The following is a 17,944-nucleotide window of genomic DNA, read 5'->3' as shown; positions in this document are numbered from 1 at the left end:
CAGTGTTATGGACTCACAGTTTTGAATATATATATGGACAGACAGATAAAGATTTAACTATATCGTGTGTATCGGTGGGTTAGTAGACATCCATATATTTCCTACTTCTGATGTGAGAGAGCCTAGAAGCAGTAATATCCTAGTAGCAATGAGCACACTCAGCACCCAGATCTTGATTTCTAAATACCTTTCACCAATAAATGGAAGCAGAACTCCTTGGACAAGTGGCTGATTCCAGGGAAAATACAAGATGACCTTGGAGTATCTTGTGGTAACAGAAAGTAAGGAAGTGCTCAAATAAGGACAGAGGCATATCAGAAGGGCATAGGAGCCAACCTAGAAGAACTCCTAACGGCCACAGCTGGAATAATTTGAGCAAGAAAATAAGTAATGATAATATTGAATTATAACTCAAAGAATAAGTATTCATGAGCCCATACTGATACAAATAAATAATTGAATAAACAAACAAACAGGGGAGAAGGAACAGTTCTTCCTTACAGAAGAATTCCAATTAACAAATGTAGAAGGAATGAGAGAAATAGAAAAGTCCACCATTAGTACACCACGGTAATAATCGCTGCAGGCAAGATCCACCAATGGATGCTAAATTAATGAGCAAAAGTTTGAGAGAAACAGGATATTTGCATAGCTTCAAAGTATCCTTCAAGAAATTTGTTAATTACAACGGGAAAAATAGCAACTTTACAGTGGAGAAACGAAGCAGACACCACCCTAACGAAATGATCAAAGTTAACATCACCAACAGTAAGATATACTCCCTGATACGATGCACTGAGAAGGACACATTTCTATGGTGTTCTTCCTAAAAATGCATAACCTCAACCTATTCGGAGGAAAACATCAGACAAACACAAACTGAGGAACATTAAACAAAATAACTTGACCCGGTACTTTTTAAAAAGTGTCAAGGTCAGGAAAGACATAGACACTGTGACAGATTAGAGACTAAGGAGACAGACAACTAAATGCAATGTGGGATCCTGGACTGGATCCTGATATAGAAAAAGGTCATTAGTGCATAAACTGGTGAAATGCAAATACAGTCTTCACTTTGGTTAGTGGTAAGGTACCAATGTCAATTTCTTCTTAGTTTCAATATTTGTACTACGGTTATGCAAGATGATAACTTGAGAGGAAACTGGGTTAGGGAATTTCTGTACTATTTTGGCAACCTTTCTGTAAGTCTAAAATTATTTTAAAATGAAAAGGTTTTTTTTTTTAAAAAAAAGCTATAATATTATCATCCTCAGAGAACTAAGAGACATCATGGCAACAATGAAACAAGAGCAAGATGTTATTTTTAAAAAGACCAAAAAGAAATCCTGGAAATTAAAAATATGGTAACAAAATGTAAAACTTAATAGAAAGAGTTGGAGGACAAAATTGACAAACTTCCTGATAAAAAGACACAGAAATGGAAAATTGGAGAGAAAAGAGAAAAAATAAAAGAACCTGAGTTAAAGGTTCTAGAAAGAGAAAAGAGAAGTGAGGAAATAGTCCAAAAAATCAGTTAAGAAAACTTCCCAGAACTGAAGGTTTGAAAGCGTCCACTGAGTGGTAAGGAATGAAAATAAACCCCACTAAGGAATATCAGTGTGGAATTTCTGAACACTGGGCACAAGGAAAAAATTTACATGTTTCTAGAGATGGAAATCAGGTCACGTACAATGGATTGGGAATCCAAATGACTCTGGACCTCTCCCATAGGAAGCTGGGAGGAATGGAGTGCGGCCTTAGAGACCCTGAGGCAAACAGTTTCCACCCTGGACTTTCACACCTAAACTCTCTGCCAAGTGTAGGGCAGACGGCACGCTTTCTAAGACACGGAAGTCTGAAAAGTCTGGCTCCCATGTACCTTTTCTCAGGAAGCCAGTTGAAAATGTTCTCTACCCAACCAAGGGAGAAAACCAGAAACCGAGGAAGAGGAGCCCACAGTATCCAGGAAAGAGGGACCTCCAACCCAGAGGAGAGGTGAGGGAAATCCCAGGCACGCACCCGAGCCGCAGGCTGGGAGAGCAGGCTGTGTTCACGGGAGCAGGTCGGGCAAGACTTTCCTGGGAGGTGAATTTGACAGAACCCCAGATGCATCTGCATGAATGAGAGGAAGTCAGATAGAATAGTGGTGGGGCTTGGGGCAGAATTAGCAAAGGTTCACAAAAAACTAAGCAAACAAACATCAGACAGTTGTTACCTGCAGGAAAAAAAATGTAAAAATTGTACCCAAAAGTGTATACTATGAGTTACAGTTCTGAATAGCATTTGCTCAGTCAGGACAATGTCAATACCGAGTCCTGATCCAACCATATCACGATGTGATGACACTGGGAGGGGGAGGGATAGGACTGTGCATGAGGGAGCGCAGAGAGAGCTAAGTCCTCCTCTCCCCCAGAGGATGTCCATGGATAGTGCCTAAAGCTGAACAATCATGACGTAGTGACACAAGTATGTCATTTAGAGATATGGAGCTCTGAGATTAGAAAGTGACAGCCTCTGGGGAGTTGGAAATGGAGAGGAGGGGGCTGCTGTGCTCCTAACACAACACGCCTGGTAAAACTATATCTACATCATGTATATGTGTGACACTGATTCTAGAACCCTAACTTTAAAAATCCATCTAGAAATGTAAGAAAGAGGGGAAAAAAAATAAGAAAGGGAGAAAAGCAGGGTTGTGGGGGAGGAAGGAGAAAGAACAATGTAGGCAGAGGAGTCAGGGTCAGGGGACTGCTGCTTTGACTCCAGCCTCTGGCCTCAGACAGGGACCCCCAAAGGGCAGCAGCCCATATTATGCTCTGTTGACATCACCATCGTCTGTTTACTCTGCCTCAAAGGAAGGCAGTTTGAGGTTTCAATTCCTGATCAGCTGAGCACACTGTCTAGGCTCCTGAGACCAAAACACCAATCTGGTATTGGTGACTCCTGCTCTGGGTGACCCTTCACCCCCACACCTACCTCTCCCAAAAGTTGGGGGTAATCAGAAAGCAAGCTGAGGGACAGCAGCCCACAGGGGTCTGAGAGATAATGCTGCCCACCCTGGGGGCGATGGGGCACAGGGCCAGGTGGGGAGGAGGAAGCTCCAAGTCCTCCACAATGTCTGCACAGCCTGGACACACTCACTGCCTTTGCACCAACCTCTGTTTAAACCTGTGTCAGGGTCAGGTGGCCATGCCTGGGGAGGGATGGGGCAGGAAGAGGCTGCCCCAGAAGTAGGGCTGGGTGCATGGCAAATGTCTTGCCAACTCTCACATCCTCCCTAGAATCCCAAATTCCTCGTGCAATTTCCAGGAAACGCACAAACCTGCGACTCCTCAAACCAGTGGCCTCCTTGCACTGGATAAATATCCTGTCCTGGAGGCCCCTCTGGGAGGGAGGGAGGACAAGTGTGAGGCCTGCACCGACAAGCCTCATGCAAAATACAAGCTCAGATGAGAGGAGTTGGGCTCAGTTTGGAAGAAGCCCAGAGCGCTCAGCTCCTTGGAGAATGAGCCTTTGGACCCAGACTCCCTGGGTGGGCTGGGTGCCCCTGGCAGGTCTTGTGTCTCAAAAGGGAAGATGGAGGGGCCGGCCTGGTGGTGCAGTGGTTAAGTTCGCACGTTCTGCTTCTCGGTAGCCTGGGGTTTGCTGGTTTGGATCCTGGGTGTGGACATGGCACCACTTGGCAAAAAGCCATGATGTGGTAGGCATCCCACATATAAAGTAGAGGAAGATGGGCACGGATGTTAGCTCAGGGCCAGTCTTCCTCAGCAAAAAGAGGAGGATTGGCAGTAGTTAGCTCAGGGCTAATCTTCCTCAAAAAACAAAAAAAAGGGGGGAAGATGGAAAGCCAGGCAAGTACCCAGGAGAGGCCCCTCTGTCACCCAGGCCTTGCCCAGGCCCAGGAACCTTCACGCTCCTACATACCCCATCAAGATCCCAGACCCCAGGGGACCCAAGAACTTGCTGGTGCCCCAGGGCATGGTGCTGCTCCAAAATTCACCCTTCTATATCCCAAGTTCACTGGGCGCTCACTGCAGAAGGAGCTTTAGGGTCCCTGGGAGGTGGGCGGCATTTCACCCAACTCCATGGATGGATACGACCTTTTCCAGCTGTGTCAGGGGTTTCCAAGGAGGCTCTGTGGGCAAAAATCCTGCTGGTGAAACTCGTGCAGATGGGAAAAGCATGCCTCCTCAGGCAGCAGAGGGGCATGTGTCCTACCCTGGGAGCCAGTCTGAGGTGGGAGGCAATGGCCCAGTCTGACAGCCTTGTGCAATGAGGCAGGAAGCCCACCCAGCCTCCTGGGAGCTCCCAGTCTGCTGTGGGGTGCAGTGACCACCCTCACAAAGCTGTGGTCTGAGTGGGAGACAGTGGGCAAGCCCTGGGGGTCCTAGTCTGAGCCGGGAGGCTGCCAGACCCTCTTTGATGCGGAGCAGTGAGTTTTCAGGGCCAGTCTCCTGCCTCCTCCCAAGAAGGCTCCAGACCTCCATTCCCCCTGAGCAGCTCCTCTACCACTTAGCAACGGAGACAATTTACATAATGCATCGAATGTGAGAGCAATAATGGCTGGGGAAGCAGGGTGCCCGTTAGTGGCTTCTTGGGAAGGAAAATACCTGCTTCCACACCACTGCCTCCCCCATCATGGAACGGGGCCGCGAGGCTGCCAGGAAGCAGGTGTCTTTAAGTGCTTGGCTGCTGCCAAGAGAGGCCTGGAAGGGCCGCAGCAGCCCTGCAGATGGAGCAACCTTGGGACAGAGATGCACAAGGGAGGAAATGTCCAAAGCACCCAAGTTTTGAACATAAATTCACCCAGCCGTGTTCCTGGAGCCTGCACCCCTGCTGGGTCTGGGCCCTGCATCCAGAGTCTTCTCGGAGAAGGAGGTACTCCAGCAAGCGGGAAGCTGTAGCCGAGGCCCAGGAGCCAGGCTGCAGCTGCCTGGGAGGCGGTCACGTTCAAACAAAGGCAGCGACGGAAGGGGGAGAATACATAAAAATTACTGTACGGTAATTGCTTTTTATATAAATGTTCTTTTTAAAAGTTTTCCCCAGTGTGAAAGTCCCTCTTTAAAAAGAATAAATTCACTGCACACCAATTTATTCTGTGCCTGTAGATGGAGCATAATGATGGCTCCTCTGTCAACAACTGATCAAGAGGCAAGTGGCTTCCACTTGACCTAGCTTCCGGGTCTCCCTGCACAATGATGCAAGCAGCAGCAGGGCCCAGGAGTCTGTGAGGGACAGCAGGAGGGGATGGGAGGTCTGCCTGCCAAGAGTGAGCATCAAGCAAGACTTTGGGCCTCAGGGCCAAGCCCGACAAACACCACTGGCACCCCAGGAGCTGCATTCGAATGAAGTATTCAGAACACGGTCAGCTACAATCATGCTGAGGGAGACACCTGGAGCTGCGGGAGCTGAGAAGCACAGAGGCCCTCACTTTCTAGGGGCAGGAGAGGGGAGGAACTCACCAGGATTCTGGGGGATAGGGCCCCAGGCCTGCCTGCAGGGCACGCGGAGGAAGCTGACTGGTGACAAGGCACTTGGGAGTTGTAAAGTGGGAGCGGCCTGTCCTGCACTGTAGGAAGCTCCCCACGGACTCCACCTCTGCTCTGAGCCAGCAGGCATCCAAACTGTTTCCCCCTACCTCCAGAAGGTAACACTTCGGTGGACCCAAGCCCAGGGCAGGAAGGGTTGCTCCCCCTCACAAGGAGGCCTAGAACCTGGAAATGAAGCTCCTGCCTGGTGCCCCTTACCAGCTCCAGCTCTCTCATCCGCGAAATGGGGACAAGGTCCTGGGTGTCCTCACCACCCAGCCTCTGTGAGCACTGGATTGGGGACAATGAAGACTGCCTGCCCAAGGCCTATGTTCTTACAGTAGAGTCTCTGGGTCCAACAAGCATCCCAGGGTGCAGACACACAGGGGCGTGAGGACACAGATTCATAACTGACTGGCACCTTGACCCCTTGCAGGGCTGCTGAGCACAGTGTCTGGCAGAGTCACTTTAGGGGATGTTTACCATGCTTGGGGACATGGTGTATGTATGTGTGAATGTGAGCTCTTCCCCGACAACTGAGATTTCTCAGCTTCACCAATTAATTAGTGAAGTAGTTCTCGCCTGCTCAGGTGGCACAGAGCTCCCGGCACCTGCCTTCTCGAAGACCCACCCTGCCCCGGAAGCATGCCTGCTCACACCTCCTCATGGAGCACAGAGAACTGTGCATTCAGTCACACACACATGCATGTTCACGTTCACCTGGTCACCCCCCCCACACACACACACACAGCACACATGCATGTGGGATCACACTCTCAAACACACACACATGCATGCCTAGTCATGCCCCCACCCTCGGTATTTCATGCAGGCTCAACCGCTCCCTTCTGCAGAGACACAAACGCTCACCTGTTCTTGCCCCCACCTGCAGCACGCACACACAGAGGTTCACATGTTCTCTTCTACATGCACACACATGCTCACATTCCCACACACAACATCATGCTTCTCTCTTCTCTCTCCCACACGTGATCAGCCACAGTCCACCTCATACAAGCCTCCAGGTCAGAGATTTTGTCTCCCAGCGAGTCACAGGACCAAGAATCACCAGAGGTTAGTTGCCTTCTAGGTCTGACTGCCTGTGTTCAGGTGGACTCTTGGGAGGCCTGGGCATGATGTTCCCTTCTGGTCACGGTCTCCCCACCCCATATGAAGGGGAGACTGGACTGGGGTTCCTGGCAGCTCCTGCCTTCTATGTGTACCCAAAGGATGCAAAAGCAGAAGGGAGTGGGGAGCATCAGAATCCACTGGCCTCAGCACTGATCTGGAGGTCTTCCTGTGGGGGGGAGCTATGGGCTGGGTTTAAAACCAGGGAGAAGCCTGGAGGAGATGGGGGTGAGTGAGGAGAGTGGCAAGTGGACTAGGAGGAAGAAGCTGGGAAGTCTAGCAGGGGCAGGGAGTGCACAGAGATGGCTGAGAGGCCCAAAGGCTCCCCACACCCCTGCCTAGGCCACACACCTTGGCCAGGTCTTCGAGTCACTCTGGAAATAGCCCAGCCTCTCTCACTCCAGCCTGACATCTGGGTGCCAGCACACTGCGCAGCCAGCTCTTCTCCTGGGCCCTGCTCCATGGCCCCCACACCCTCAATATCCTCACAAAGAGCAATCAGGGACCCTCTATGTGGGGCCGATCCTGGCCGACCCCATGCAAGCCTACCTCCTCCGGGGCATCTGGCACCAAAGCTCTATCTTGATGTACAGGGTCTCACTTTCCCCATGTGAAGCCGGATGATTTCCGTGGTCCTGGGGGACAGAGTCAGAGCCCCATCTCTCCCTTCTCAGTGCTTACAGGCCTGCCCCTTTGCTTATCCATCCACTCAACAGTTACCAGCTAAGCATCTACTCTATGTTGTCCTTGTGGGCACATATATGCATGACTGTACACCGCATGCATGCATGCATATGTGCACCCCTGTGTGTGTGTGTAGCCTGCTTCTCTACCTAGACTGCACATCCTTTCAGGTGAGGGCCCAGCCCCCAACCCCACACCCTGAGGCCAGAGTGCTCAAGCCCTGGGGTCCATCACTTGGTTCCCTGATTCATGAGAAGGATGGACGAGGAGAAGGCCTGGGGAGTCTGCCCAGGATCCACGGCCTGCCTCATTCCCCCCCAGCCCCATCCGAAGGAGCCAGCCAGCCCCCTGCAGAGACACCAGGTCTCAGGGTTCAGAGAAAGATATGGGAAAGACAGGCGATTTGGGACCCTATAACCTTCTCCAAAGGTGAGATCTCAGCTCACAAGGAGAGGGGAGCCATGCTCAGAGAAGGTGGAGGGAGGCCACGCTGAGACTCCGTCTTCTGCCTGGTCGTGGTAAATGCTGCTCATGCTGCCCCTGGGGCCGGCTGTGGTTTGTCAGAACCAATTACTTCTCTGCCTCTGCCAAATGCTTGGGGCTCCATGAATTTCAGGGAAGTGTCCCTGTGGCTGCCACTGATCCAGCAATGGATGGGAGAGGAGGAGGGGCGAAGAATGCAGATCAGGTCAGCCATCCCCAGGGGCCCAGCATGGAAACCCATTCGGCCCTCTATCCCCACCCCCCATCTTCCATCTCTCATCTCTCACCCTTGATCATCCAGACCAGCCCTCAGTCTGGATATGCAGGCCATCGCTCTCCAGAGGTGGATGCAGAGGCCAGGGGGGAGGACAGCAGAGCAGACTCTGGCCTCTCCTCAACAAGCACTAGGTCCCCATCAGAGCTGACCCCCAGCCGTCCTGCTGAAAGGCTAGCCTCTCTGGGGACCCTAAAGGAGAGCCAGGGCGTTCATCAGAACACGTGCCATGGTTAAGGGGAGTCTTGCCTTAGGAAAATTTGACAGACAAATATCCCAGATTCCCAAGATGGAAGGATTGGGGGGTGTTGACTTCAGGGAAAGGGTCTGCAGCAAAGCCACAGGTTCTTAACCAAGACTTCACAGACAGCGATGCTGCCTGCTCCCCGGCGAGGTTCTAACCACTCCTGTGAGATTGTCTCTTTCTTAAACCGAGGGACCCCAGTCAAAGAACCTTCCAGAGATCCCTCAGGAAGCCCTGATCCTCAGCCCTGGCCTCGGCCACTCCATTTTCTGACCCATTAACCTCCCCATGCCCAGTGCCAATACATGGGGCTGGCCCAGAGCTCAGTGGCTTCCTACCATCCCTACTCCACTGCCAAGCAAGTCCCACACCCTTGTCTGAGCCCATGGGGCCTGGGAGACAAGCTGCCGACTGGTTGACTGATTTGATAGGCCTCTTCTGGGGGGTGGGGGCCCTTCCCTTCACCTCCACCCATCTCCTCCCCAGGAGAGCCTCTGCAGCTGGCCCACAGGCTCTGTTTCTTCAAGCCCTGGTGGCCTTTGTGCCTCTCCCAGCAAGGTCCCCAAAAGATGTATGGTCAGCAGGTGCTATCTACTGAATGTTTGTGTCCCTCTAAAATTCATATGCTGAAATCTAATCCCCAGTGTGAGAGTATTTGGAGGTGGGCCCTTTGGGAGATGATTAGGTCATAAAGGTGAAGCCCTGTGAATGGGATTAGTGCCCTTATAAAGGAGACCCTGGAGAGCTCCTTCACCCCTTCCACCCTGTGAGGACACAGCGAGAAGACAGCCGTCTATGAACCAGCAAATGGCCCTTTACTAGACACCGAATCTGTTGACACCTTGACCTCGGACTTCCCAGCCTCCAGAGCCATAAGAAATACATTTTTATTGTTTATAAGCCATCCAGTCTATGGTATTCTGTCATAGCAGCCTGAACAGACTAAGACAGCAGGGAAGAGGAATCTATTTCCAAACTCCTGAGCTGAGATAAGCAAAGGGGACACTTTGGGCATTTGAACTTTCTAAAACTGTGACCAACTCCTGGAAGGGCAGGCAATTGATAGTGGGGGTGGCACAAAGCCACCCCACATTTGCAGGGCTCTGTCTGCAGCCTTTCCTTGCCCTTGCTTCCTTGAGATCCTCACGTCTCCCATGAGGATAGAGCTGTTCAGATTCCCATTTCACAGATGGGGAACCAAGGCTCAGAGAGGCAGGACAACATGGCCTAGGTCCTACAGAGAGGGAAGGCCCAGCCTTGCCATTCTTGCCCACTTCATTCTTTCCACTGCCAACCACCATTCAGTTGCTGCCCATGGCACAGGCTCCAGGTTCAAATTCCAGCTCTGCCATGTACCAGCTGTGGGACCTCAGGCAGGTCCTGCCTTCAGAAGGCCCAGTCTTCTCTCCTGCTCTGAGACATTCCCTATTCCCTGGGAACAGACCTTGGATATGGCCCCACGGTGACCTCTTCCCACAAGCTGGAAGCTGGTGGCCCCTCTCCCATGCCTGTACCACCAGCCATGGGTCTGTTGATCCCACCCAGAGATACCTTTCCCACAGATCCATCCCCTCCACACCCACAACCTCAACAGGAACCTGGGCAGCAACTCCTTGCTGAGGTTCTCCCAGAACCCCAGGAGCCACCTAGTGGGCTCCCTGCCCCAGCCTTCCCCCACCAGACTCCAGGAGCAAGGGGCTCTGAAAATTAGCCACAGATGTGACCACTCACTCATGCCCCTCTGGGGACCTTCCTGTCACTGCATCCTCCATCTGCTGTGAGGCCCGTGGAACAGGAAGAGGGAAGGGCTGGGAAAGGGCAGGGGCTAAGAACGGCATGGATACTGGCTTAGCCTCAGCAGCTCCCAAGGAGCTGAAAGTGTGGGGGAAGTTCCAGGTGGCTAGTGCCTATGGTAGGCATGGCCAACATGAGCCAGGGCCCCTGGGCCAGATGTCCTGGGGCAGCCCTCCCCCTGACACTGACCTCCCCATATCCCTTCTCTAGTAGGGGTGTGTGTGGAAGGGGTGCTGGAGACCCAAGCCAGTCAGCTGGCCCTCAGGCAGGAGCTCCTGCCACAGATGAAACAGCTTTTGAAAAGCTTCTCAAAAATGGAATTTTCTCCTGCAGGCGACAATGGAGTGTGTGTGAGGAGGGGGCAAGCAGGAGGGGAACAACCCCCCCCAACCCTACGTCTCCCCACACAGTGCTCAGAAGAAAGCACTCCCAGACCCTGCAGGGCGGCGGGGCGGGAGGCGGTGTGCCAGAAGAGGCCACCCCCAGGGCAGGGCCTGGGAAGGAAAGAGGTAGGGAGCAGGTTGGGCTGGGGGGACAAAGAGGGGGTCTGGGCAGGGCTTCAGCCGTGCTCCCATGCATCTACCTCTGTGTACCCAATTACGCTCAAGCGGCGGCCTCATCATGTTTCAGACGCCCTCTCAGGAGCACCCCCCCACCCCGCCCATCCCCATGCATCCCCGCTGGGTGCCGAGCAAGAGGACCATATGGAGGGAATAATAAGACAATTAACTTTCCATTAAAGAATAATATATGTGGGTTTTTAGGGAGGCAAGCGGCAGCAGTCCCTACCCAGCGGCATATTTCACACCCGTGCCCCCTCCACACACACTCCAACACGCCCCACATCCTGATCATCTACACCAGGAGAAAAGAGGGCACCGCTTAGCCTCACTGGGAGGTGGCTGGAGCAGGGCAGGGCTGCACGAGAAGCAAATGCAGAGCCCCTAGGACAATGGTTCTGAGGCTCCAGGAACCATGGGGAGGGGCTGGGACAGGCCTGAGTGGGCTCCCTCACCTGACTCAGCACATTGGCTGGGACAGCTGTGCTGGTCCTGTGTGAGTGGGGGTCTACCTAGCCAAGGAGCTGCAGGCCTGCCACTTGGGGCACGTGCGAACCACAGTGCTCTAACAGAAGGACCCACTGTGGGGTCTTGGGGTCACAACTGCTTGAGATCCCCTTTCCTGGCCCTCCCAGGGCTGCTTCTGTCCCCTGGCACCTCTTCCCACCCCAGCTTCCTTCCTCCTCCTCTTCCCCAGCCCCTCGAGGGTTCTAAGCTTCTCTGGCTGTCTTGGACAATACTAATCTTGCCTGAGATGACCAGACGCCCAGAAGAGGACCCTCCCCAAATGAGGGCCAACCACAGCCTTGGCCAGCACCCTGTGAGCCAGTGTGTGAGTAGTATGTGTTTTGGGAGTTGGGGGTACCAGCTGTGGGGAGTGGTGGGGGGGGATAGGGAGAGGCCCGTCTCAGAGGCACCTACAGAGGCCCTGTCCCCGCCTCCCTGAGCCTCTCAGGAGAAGGGCCCTCGACATGGCCAGACTTTGGTCCTTGCAAGGAGCCAGCTCCAGATGTGGCACTCTGCAAATATTAATTACACATTTCCAGGGAGCACTGAGCAGATGGGGTGTGGGAATGGCCAGGGGCAGATAAGATGGGCTGGGACTGCGGCACTGTCACTGGTTCAGAAATGCCATTCCTGGCTACCCATAGAAGTAGGGACAAACAGACGCTATCGGTCTGAACCACCATGACTGTCCAGAGAAGCACAGCAGTAGGGAGGGGAGTGGGAGATTAGGGTCAGGGATCTCTGAGCCCTGGGGTCCTGGTCTCTGTAGACCCAGTTCAGCAGTCCAGGGGAGGGGCTGCCCCAGGATGGCTCCTCCAGGCAGGCCCCAGGCCTACACCTCTGCCTCGAGACTTCTCAACCCCACCGCCACTCAGGACTGGCCTGTTAGGGCTCCAGCATGGGACTGGCTGGTGGAGACAGGTGGCTGGGGCGTTGGTTTCCCCATTTGTATGATAGGACCACGGGCATAACCAGCAGCGTGCAGCTGGGCTAAGGCTATCAGAGCGGCTGAGGTGGCCAGGGAAGTGGACAGGGCTCTAAGCCATTTCTGCCCAGACCAGCAGGCCCATCCCAGGCAGCCTTGTCTCACCTCTGACCCCCTGCCCAGACAGAGGATCTTCTCACTTCCTTCCAAAGAAGGTGTCTCACCAGGTCAGGAACCCATCTCAGGGCTGGTGCACCTGATGAGCCACTGGTTCTTCCTCACGTCTGACTATAATCTCTCCTGCTTTGCTTTCTCACAAGGTCCCCAGAGTTGTTCCCCTTCTACCCTTGACACCTAGTCAGAAGGAGGTAGAGCCCTGTTATACCCATCAGAATGACCTGGGCTTCAGAGTGGGGAGACCAGCCGTCTCCACATCTTCCCCCCATGCACCCCCAGGCACCTGATGAATTATTCATCCTGATCAGTCTCATTATGTAAATGAGCTCAGAGCCCAAGCATATGCTCTCTGCTCTCCCTCTCCAGGATGGGGACAATATGGTGCTGATGGGGGAGGGTAGAGAAGGCTCCAGAGACCTTGCTCAGCCTCCAGGAGCTCTGGAGGGGGCAGACTACAGTAGGTCCACACTTTTGTGGCCGGTTCACAGCAGGAGTAGGCCAGGGTTGGGGGGGAGGTGCGGCTAGGGTACCCAGTGGGGCATGACTCAGGACTGTCTGGCTAAGCATGGGGTGGGGATGGCACATGAGCACCAGGCCACAGTGGGAGCTTCTACTATGTGCTGGCCCTGGGGTTAGATGAGGAAACATGATCAGGACTTCGTGGACAGCCCACACACCCTGCTGAGGTATACCGTGGTTTCTGACCTATAAATGGGCCACGTTCTGTACCTAGCCATGCCCCCTGGGGTTGTGGTGAGGTCTGGAGGAGGAAAGTGCCAAGGCGAGGAAAATGCTCCCGAACGCCACTGTCTGCAGTTTGTGAACTCTCGCAGCTGCCAGTTCTTGTGGCTCCCAGGTTCTGGGGGTGGGGCACCCTCCAGGACTGGGGCAGGCAGAGAGGGCGGCCATGTACGGCGAGAAGGCCAAGGGGACCCAGATGCCAGGATCACTCCAGATGCAAAGTGTTTGGGGGCAGCTCGGAATCAGCTCACGGAGGCCTGGGGAGGGTTGGCCCCAAAGGGGGCCAAGCTGTGAGCTGGGCAGAGCTGGTGCCAGGGTCCACAGGAGCAGCGGCAGCTGGATCTGCTGCAAGTATCTTCCTGACCCGTCAGAGTGGCGCATAGGCCGAGCACATGACCCTCTCACATGTATTTGAAGCAGAGCCAAGGTAGCAGTCAGGGTTGGGGGTGGGTTGTGGGGGATGGGGTACCGACTGGTTGGCTCCCTCCTGCTCCCACAAGGTTGTCCTTTTCTTCTAGAACTGTTCACTTGCTCCCCTGCTGCCCACCTTGCCAGAGTGCCCTGTGCCAAGAAGCAGCCCCAGAGCTGTCAGCAGGAAATAAGAGGCTGAGGAAGCAGGTGAGAAAAAACTGGAGCAGGACAGAGAGCCAGCAGCCGTCGCTGGCAGAAGGATGCCATGAGGAGCCAGGAATGCCAGGTCAGCACTCCTCCGCCTGCCTGCCAGGTTGGCCACAGCCACACCAAGCATGGCCCCCGCTCCAGCCCAGCTCCCCACTTTCCCAGGCTCATCCTGCCCACCCTTCCCTTGGGAAGCAAGCCAGAGGAAGAGCAGCGCCCTGGAACAGGAATCAGGAGCCCTGGGTCCAAGCCCCAGCAGCTCTGCCACAAGCCAGCTGCATGACTTGGGTTACCTCTGGGTGGGTGGGGGTAGGGGAAGATTTGCTCATTGCTGAAACTATCTGGAATTGCTCAACTCCCATCAGAAAGGAAGGGAACAACACATCCTAGGAGTGAAAATGATCAATGAGGAAAACTCAAATTTGATTTCTAGAAAAGGGGGTGTTTCTGCATCAGCCTGTCCCTGCCATTCTCACCACTTCATCCTCCAGCCAGACCTCCTAGCCACACCATGGACCAAGAATGAAGACCAGAGAGGGTCCAGGACTTGCTCAGGAACACACAGTGCGTACACTGAGCCAGGATTCCATCTCTGATCCTCACCGTGCAGGAAGCTCAGTTGCTCAGACAGACCTGACTCTCAGGCATGAAACGTGTATATTATTTTCTCATTGGCAAACTTTCAGGGTCTGAGTTGCCCATGACTATAAAATAAACAATGTCCTCGAGCTGAGGATTCAAAGCATGGAAGATTCTTGACTGGAGGTGCACAGTTAACTCCTTATGTGGGGTACATTTTATGTCCCAATACGAAACTTGGAAAGACACACGACGCACATTCCAAGGGAACTATCATCTCTTCAGTAACCTACATGGCTGCACTTGGCAGTGCCCACTTAGAACCTAGTTAGTGCCGGGTGCTATTCTTGAGCATAAATTGACTTCTGTTCCGGAACAGCTTTTCCTACAGTGCCTTCTCTGGAAAGCTCTGCTGGCCTCCGAGCACGGCTGAGTCATTCAGAGTTCACAGGAAGAGAGTGGGATGGGGGTTACTGCAATTCAAGCCCAGCAACCAGGCAAGGGAGGTTCAGAGAGGCTGGGCTACCAGGGGGAGGACACTCAGCAAGGTGATGGCTCAGACCTCCGGACCTGGACTTTCCCTTCCCACCATGTCACCACCTCGTTAGCCACCTCTGATCAGCTCCAGCCTGTATTAGAGCTCCTATATCCACAGCCAATGTCAACACACTCCCTGCCACCCCCATTTCCTGGGCCCCTGCTATAAGCTAAGCATGGGGGCAGGACCAAGGACAACACCCCATGGTAGCTGCCCCAGGAAGGCTACATCTGCTGACCCTGGCTGTGACCAAGAGGGATGGCAGGAACCCAGTGGAGTATCTATTCACCAAGCCCCGGGCCTGGACTCTGGGCTGAACCACCAACGGTAACTCCATTTATTCTGCCGTTCCCAGGCCACCACTGGCAAGAGGTCCTCATTAATTCCCTGCTTAGTTATGATTGTACCTCCTGGTCCAAGCCCCTAGCAACAACCTCCTCGAAGTCCTGCACATACCCAGGGGTCTCACCCCAACCACTCCAAGAGCTCAGCTCCCTGAGCCTCTGAATTTCCACATAAAGAGCGACCGACGGCTCAGGAGCCCGTGCCCTGACAGCGACACATTTTGCAGCCTTCTGGGGGTGACGGATGGCCTGCTCTTCACATCACTATTTCAAACATTAACATAATCTCCCAGGATGAATGTGGTTGCTCGCACCTAATCAATCACCCCTCCCATCCCTTGATCCCTCATCTCGCCAAGCACAGGCTTTCAACTCGTCTCGTGCTGCAGCATCTTGAGCGGGCAGCACTGCTCTCTGGAGTTGTTTGGCCCGGCCACCCGACTCAGTGCACGGACACTCCCTCTGGCATCCGTGCACAGCCGCATCCACTGGACCATCCAGGGCCTGGGCTCCCATCCTGGGCGCAGCCTCAAACATAGACCTCATCTAACTGAAAATCTGAAAAGCTCAACACCCTGACATCAGAGCTGACTGGGTCCACAGTCACCTTGGGAAGAGCAGGCCAAGACCTGAAGGAGTTGCTGTTTTTCTAGTTATTTTCCCACCTGCCCCATGGGTCCACAGTGTCCCACCACACCAGGTCCTCAACAACACCAAACCTTCCTCACTCCTTATTTTTGAAGCCCTTCCCCACTCCCACTTAGAAGAGGGTCCCTAAAGGGAAAGCCAGTGGCACTAGGCTTACCTCACGGAGCTGCTGGACGCCCCCAAAGATCCGCATCACACCATCGATCTCCTGCTCCAGGCGCCGGGCCCAGTGCTGCATCCTGTGCAGAGAGGAGAGAGATGTCAGAGGACCTGCCTGGTACTGGAACAGCCTAACCCCAGCCACCTAGGGCTGACCAGTAGCCACTGCCCCTTCAGAGTCCAATTTTCACTAGAAGAGAAAGAGAGGCTAGGACTCAGAGTGCGCCTGTGACTTCCTTTGAAGTCTAGACCCAGTGGCTCGGCTCTCCTCATGTACTGTCGGACAGCCAGGGAGGAGAGCGGACTGGAGTTTAAATGCACTGAGGGAGGCCAGCAGCCTGCAGGGAGGCTATTTTTCACTGTGAAGAGCCAGGCCTTGATGCTGCTACTTTAAACATGGGGACTCTGGACACCAGGGAGCACAGAGACGTGAGTGGGCCAGGCAGTGTCTGCTACATCTTGGATCCTCCTGTCCCCAAGGCTGGGTGGGTCCTGGGGAAAGAGGGAGAAGATCAGTCACTGCTGCCACCACCAAGTCATTGTGCAATTTGGAGCGGTCCCTGCCCCTCTGGATCTCATCTGGACAGTGGACATGGAGAGTTTCCGGCTTAGATGGCCCTCGCCTTTCCAGCATCTGGTAAACAGATGCTTATGAACTGCCCACCCATGGGTCCAATTCAGAACTTCTACCCCTTTCCGGGGGCCCACCAAGCCCCACGAGTCCTTCACCTGAGCCACTAGCCTGAGCAGGTCTCCTTCGTGCTGGTGTCACCCTGAGCTCATTTCAATCCATCTGTGTCTCAGTTTCCTCTTCCAGAAACGGGATAATTTGGGACCACCTCATAGGGTATGAGAAGGACACATGAGAAGAGATGGGTCAAAGGGGCTGTACAGGGATCTTTGTGAGTAGACAGGATGGACAGGTGGTCACAAAGCCCTGTATTCTCGGCCCACACCCATGAATAGGGATGGCATCTGGGGAGAGGCCTGACCCGGCTTAAACTGTGACCCCCGCTTCAGGAAGGGCCAGATCAGGTAAGCAAAATCACACCAGTCCCTGCCTGGGGCTGGCCACAGAGACATTCTCCATACTGCCAAAGGCATTCTGCTGTGACCAAGGCCCCCACCATACTGCATCTGAAGGGTACCTCAAATTCCCCATCCCACCAGACCTAGAATGAGGCCTTTCCTGGGAGGGCTCACAGCAGAATTACCACAAAGATTTAAATATGCCATGAGTCAAGCATACCCCACAGAGCAAGGGAGGGGTGGGGTGACGCCAGCCCCTCAGCCTCTAGAGGGGTACCCCAGGAGACGTGGGGTCTGGGAGATTTCACCTGGCCCCAACACCTGCTCTGGGCCTGCCACCTCCCCTACCTCCCCTAGTACCACTCAGGGCCAGGATTCTTCTAGTTCCCTGGATCAGAAGAGCTTGAGGCTCTACCTTGGCCCCCTGCCCCAGGCCCCTCCTCAGGCTTGTGGCTGGGGGGCTGGGCCTATGCCATTGTGTGCGCCCCGGTCGGTTGGCATGGGAACTCAGAACAGGAGGCGGGCAGATCACTAATTGCAATTTGCCAAGCTGAATGTCAGGACCATGATGGAAAAAAAAGTCAACATCAAAAGAAAGAAGTATTAGCTTTGGCTTGCTGCTGGCTGAGCCACAGCCTGATGCCCACCTCCGCTCCCCACCACAGGGAAAAAGCTAACCCCGAGCCCCGGCGGAGGCCAGGCTGCAGGCCAGGCTATGAAAGGCAATCAGGCCTCAGCTGCCAGCCAGGGGAGGGCAGAGCCCAGCGGAGAATGGAGAGCCCGCTTGGCCCCCGGCTCCTATCCACCAGGCAATGATCATTTGGCCCTGGCTGTGGGTGGGCAGTGTGGCAGGTGGCTGTTTTGTGCTCCTGAGACAGAGCTTGGGCAGGGGGCACTAATGTTGAGATAGGCTGCTGCACAGTCCTGTGTCCAGTGGGGCAGGTGGCACATGAATGGGTAGGGCCACGGAGCGGATCTCCAAGGTGA

The 17,944-nt window shown here is 54.1% G+C and overlaps 1 protein-coding gene across 8 annotated transcripts in view; it reads right to left on the bottom strand.

The window, feature by feature from the left end:
* Positions 1-17,944, bottom strand: part of CACNA2D2 (calcium voltage-gated channel auxiliary subunit alpha2delta 2) — a 141,178-nt gene that overhangs the window by 97,788 nt on the left and 25,446 nt on the right. For all 8 annotated transcript variants that reach the window (XM_070574941.1, XM_070574934.1, XM_070574935.1 and 5 more), the window contains exon 2: positions 15,927-16,008. In XM_070574941.1, the coding sequence (XP_070431042.1) occupies positions 15,927-16,008 (82 nt within the window). The remainder of the gene's footprint in view (positions 1-15,926; positions 16,009-17,944) is intronic.

This window comes from Equus przewalskii, chromosome 15 (assembly GCF_037783145.1).
Source record: "Equus przewalskii isolate Varuska chromosome 15, EquPr2, whole genome shotgun sequence".
Lineage (NCBI taxonomy): Eukaryota > Metazoa > Chordata > Mammalia > Perissodactyla > Equidae > Equus > Equus przewalskii.
Note: the sequence above shows the minus strand (reverse complement) of the source record. Positions and strands in the feature narration are given on the sequence as shown.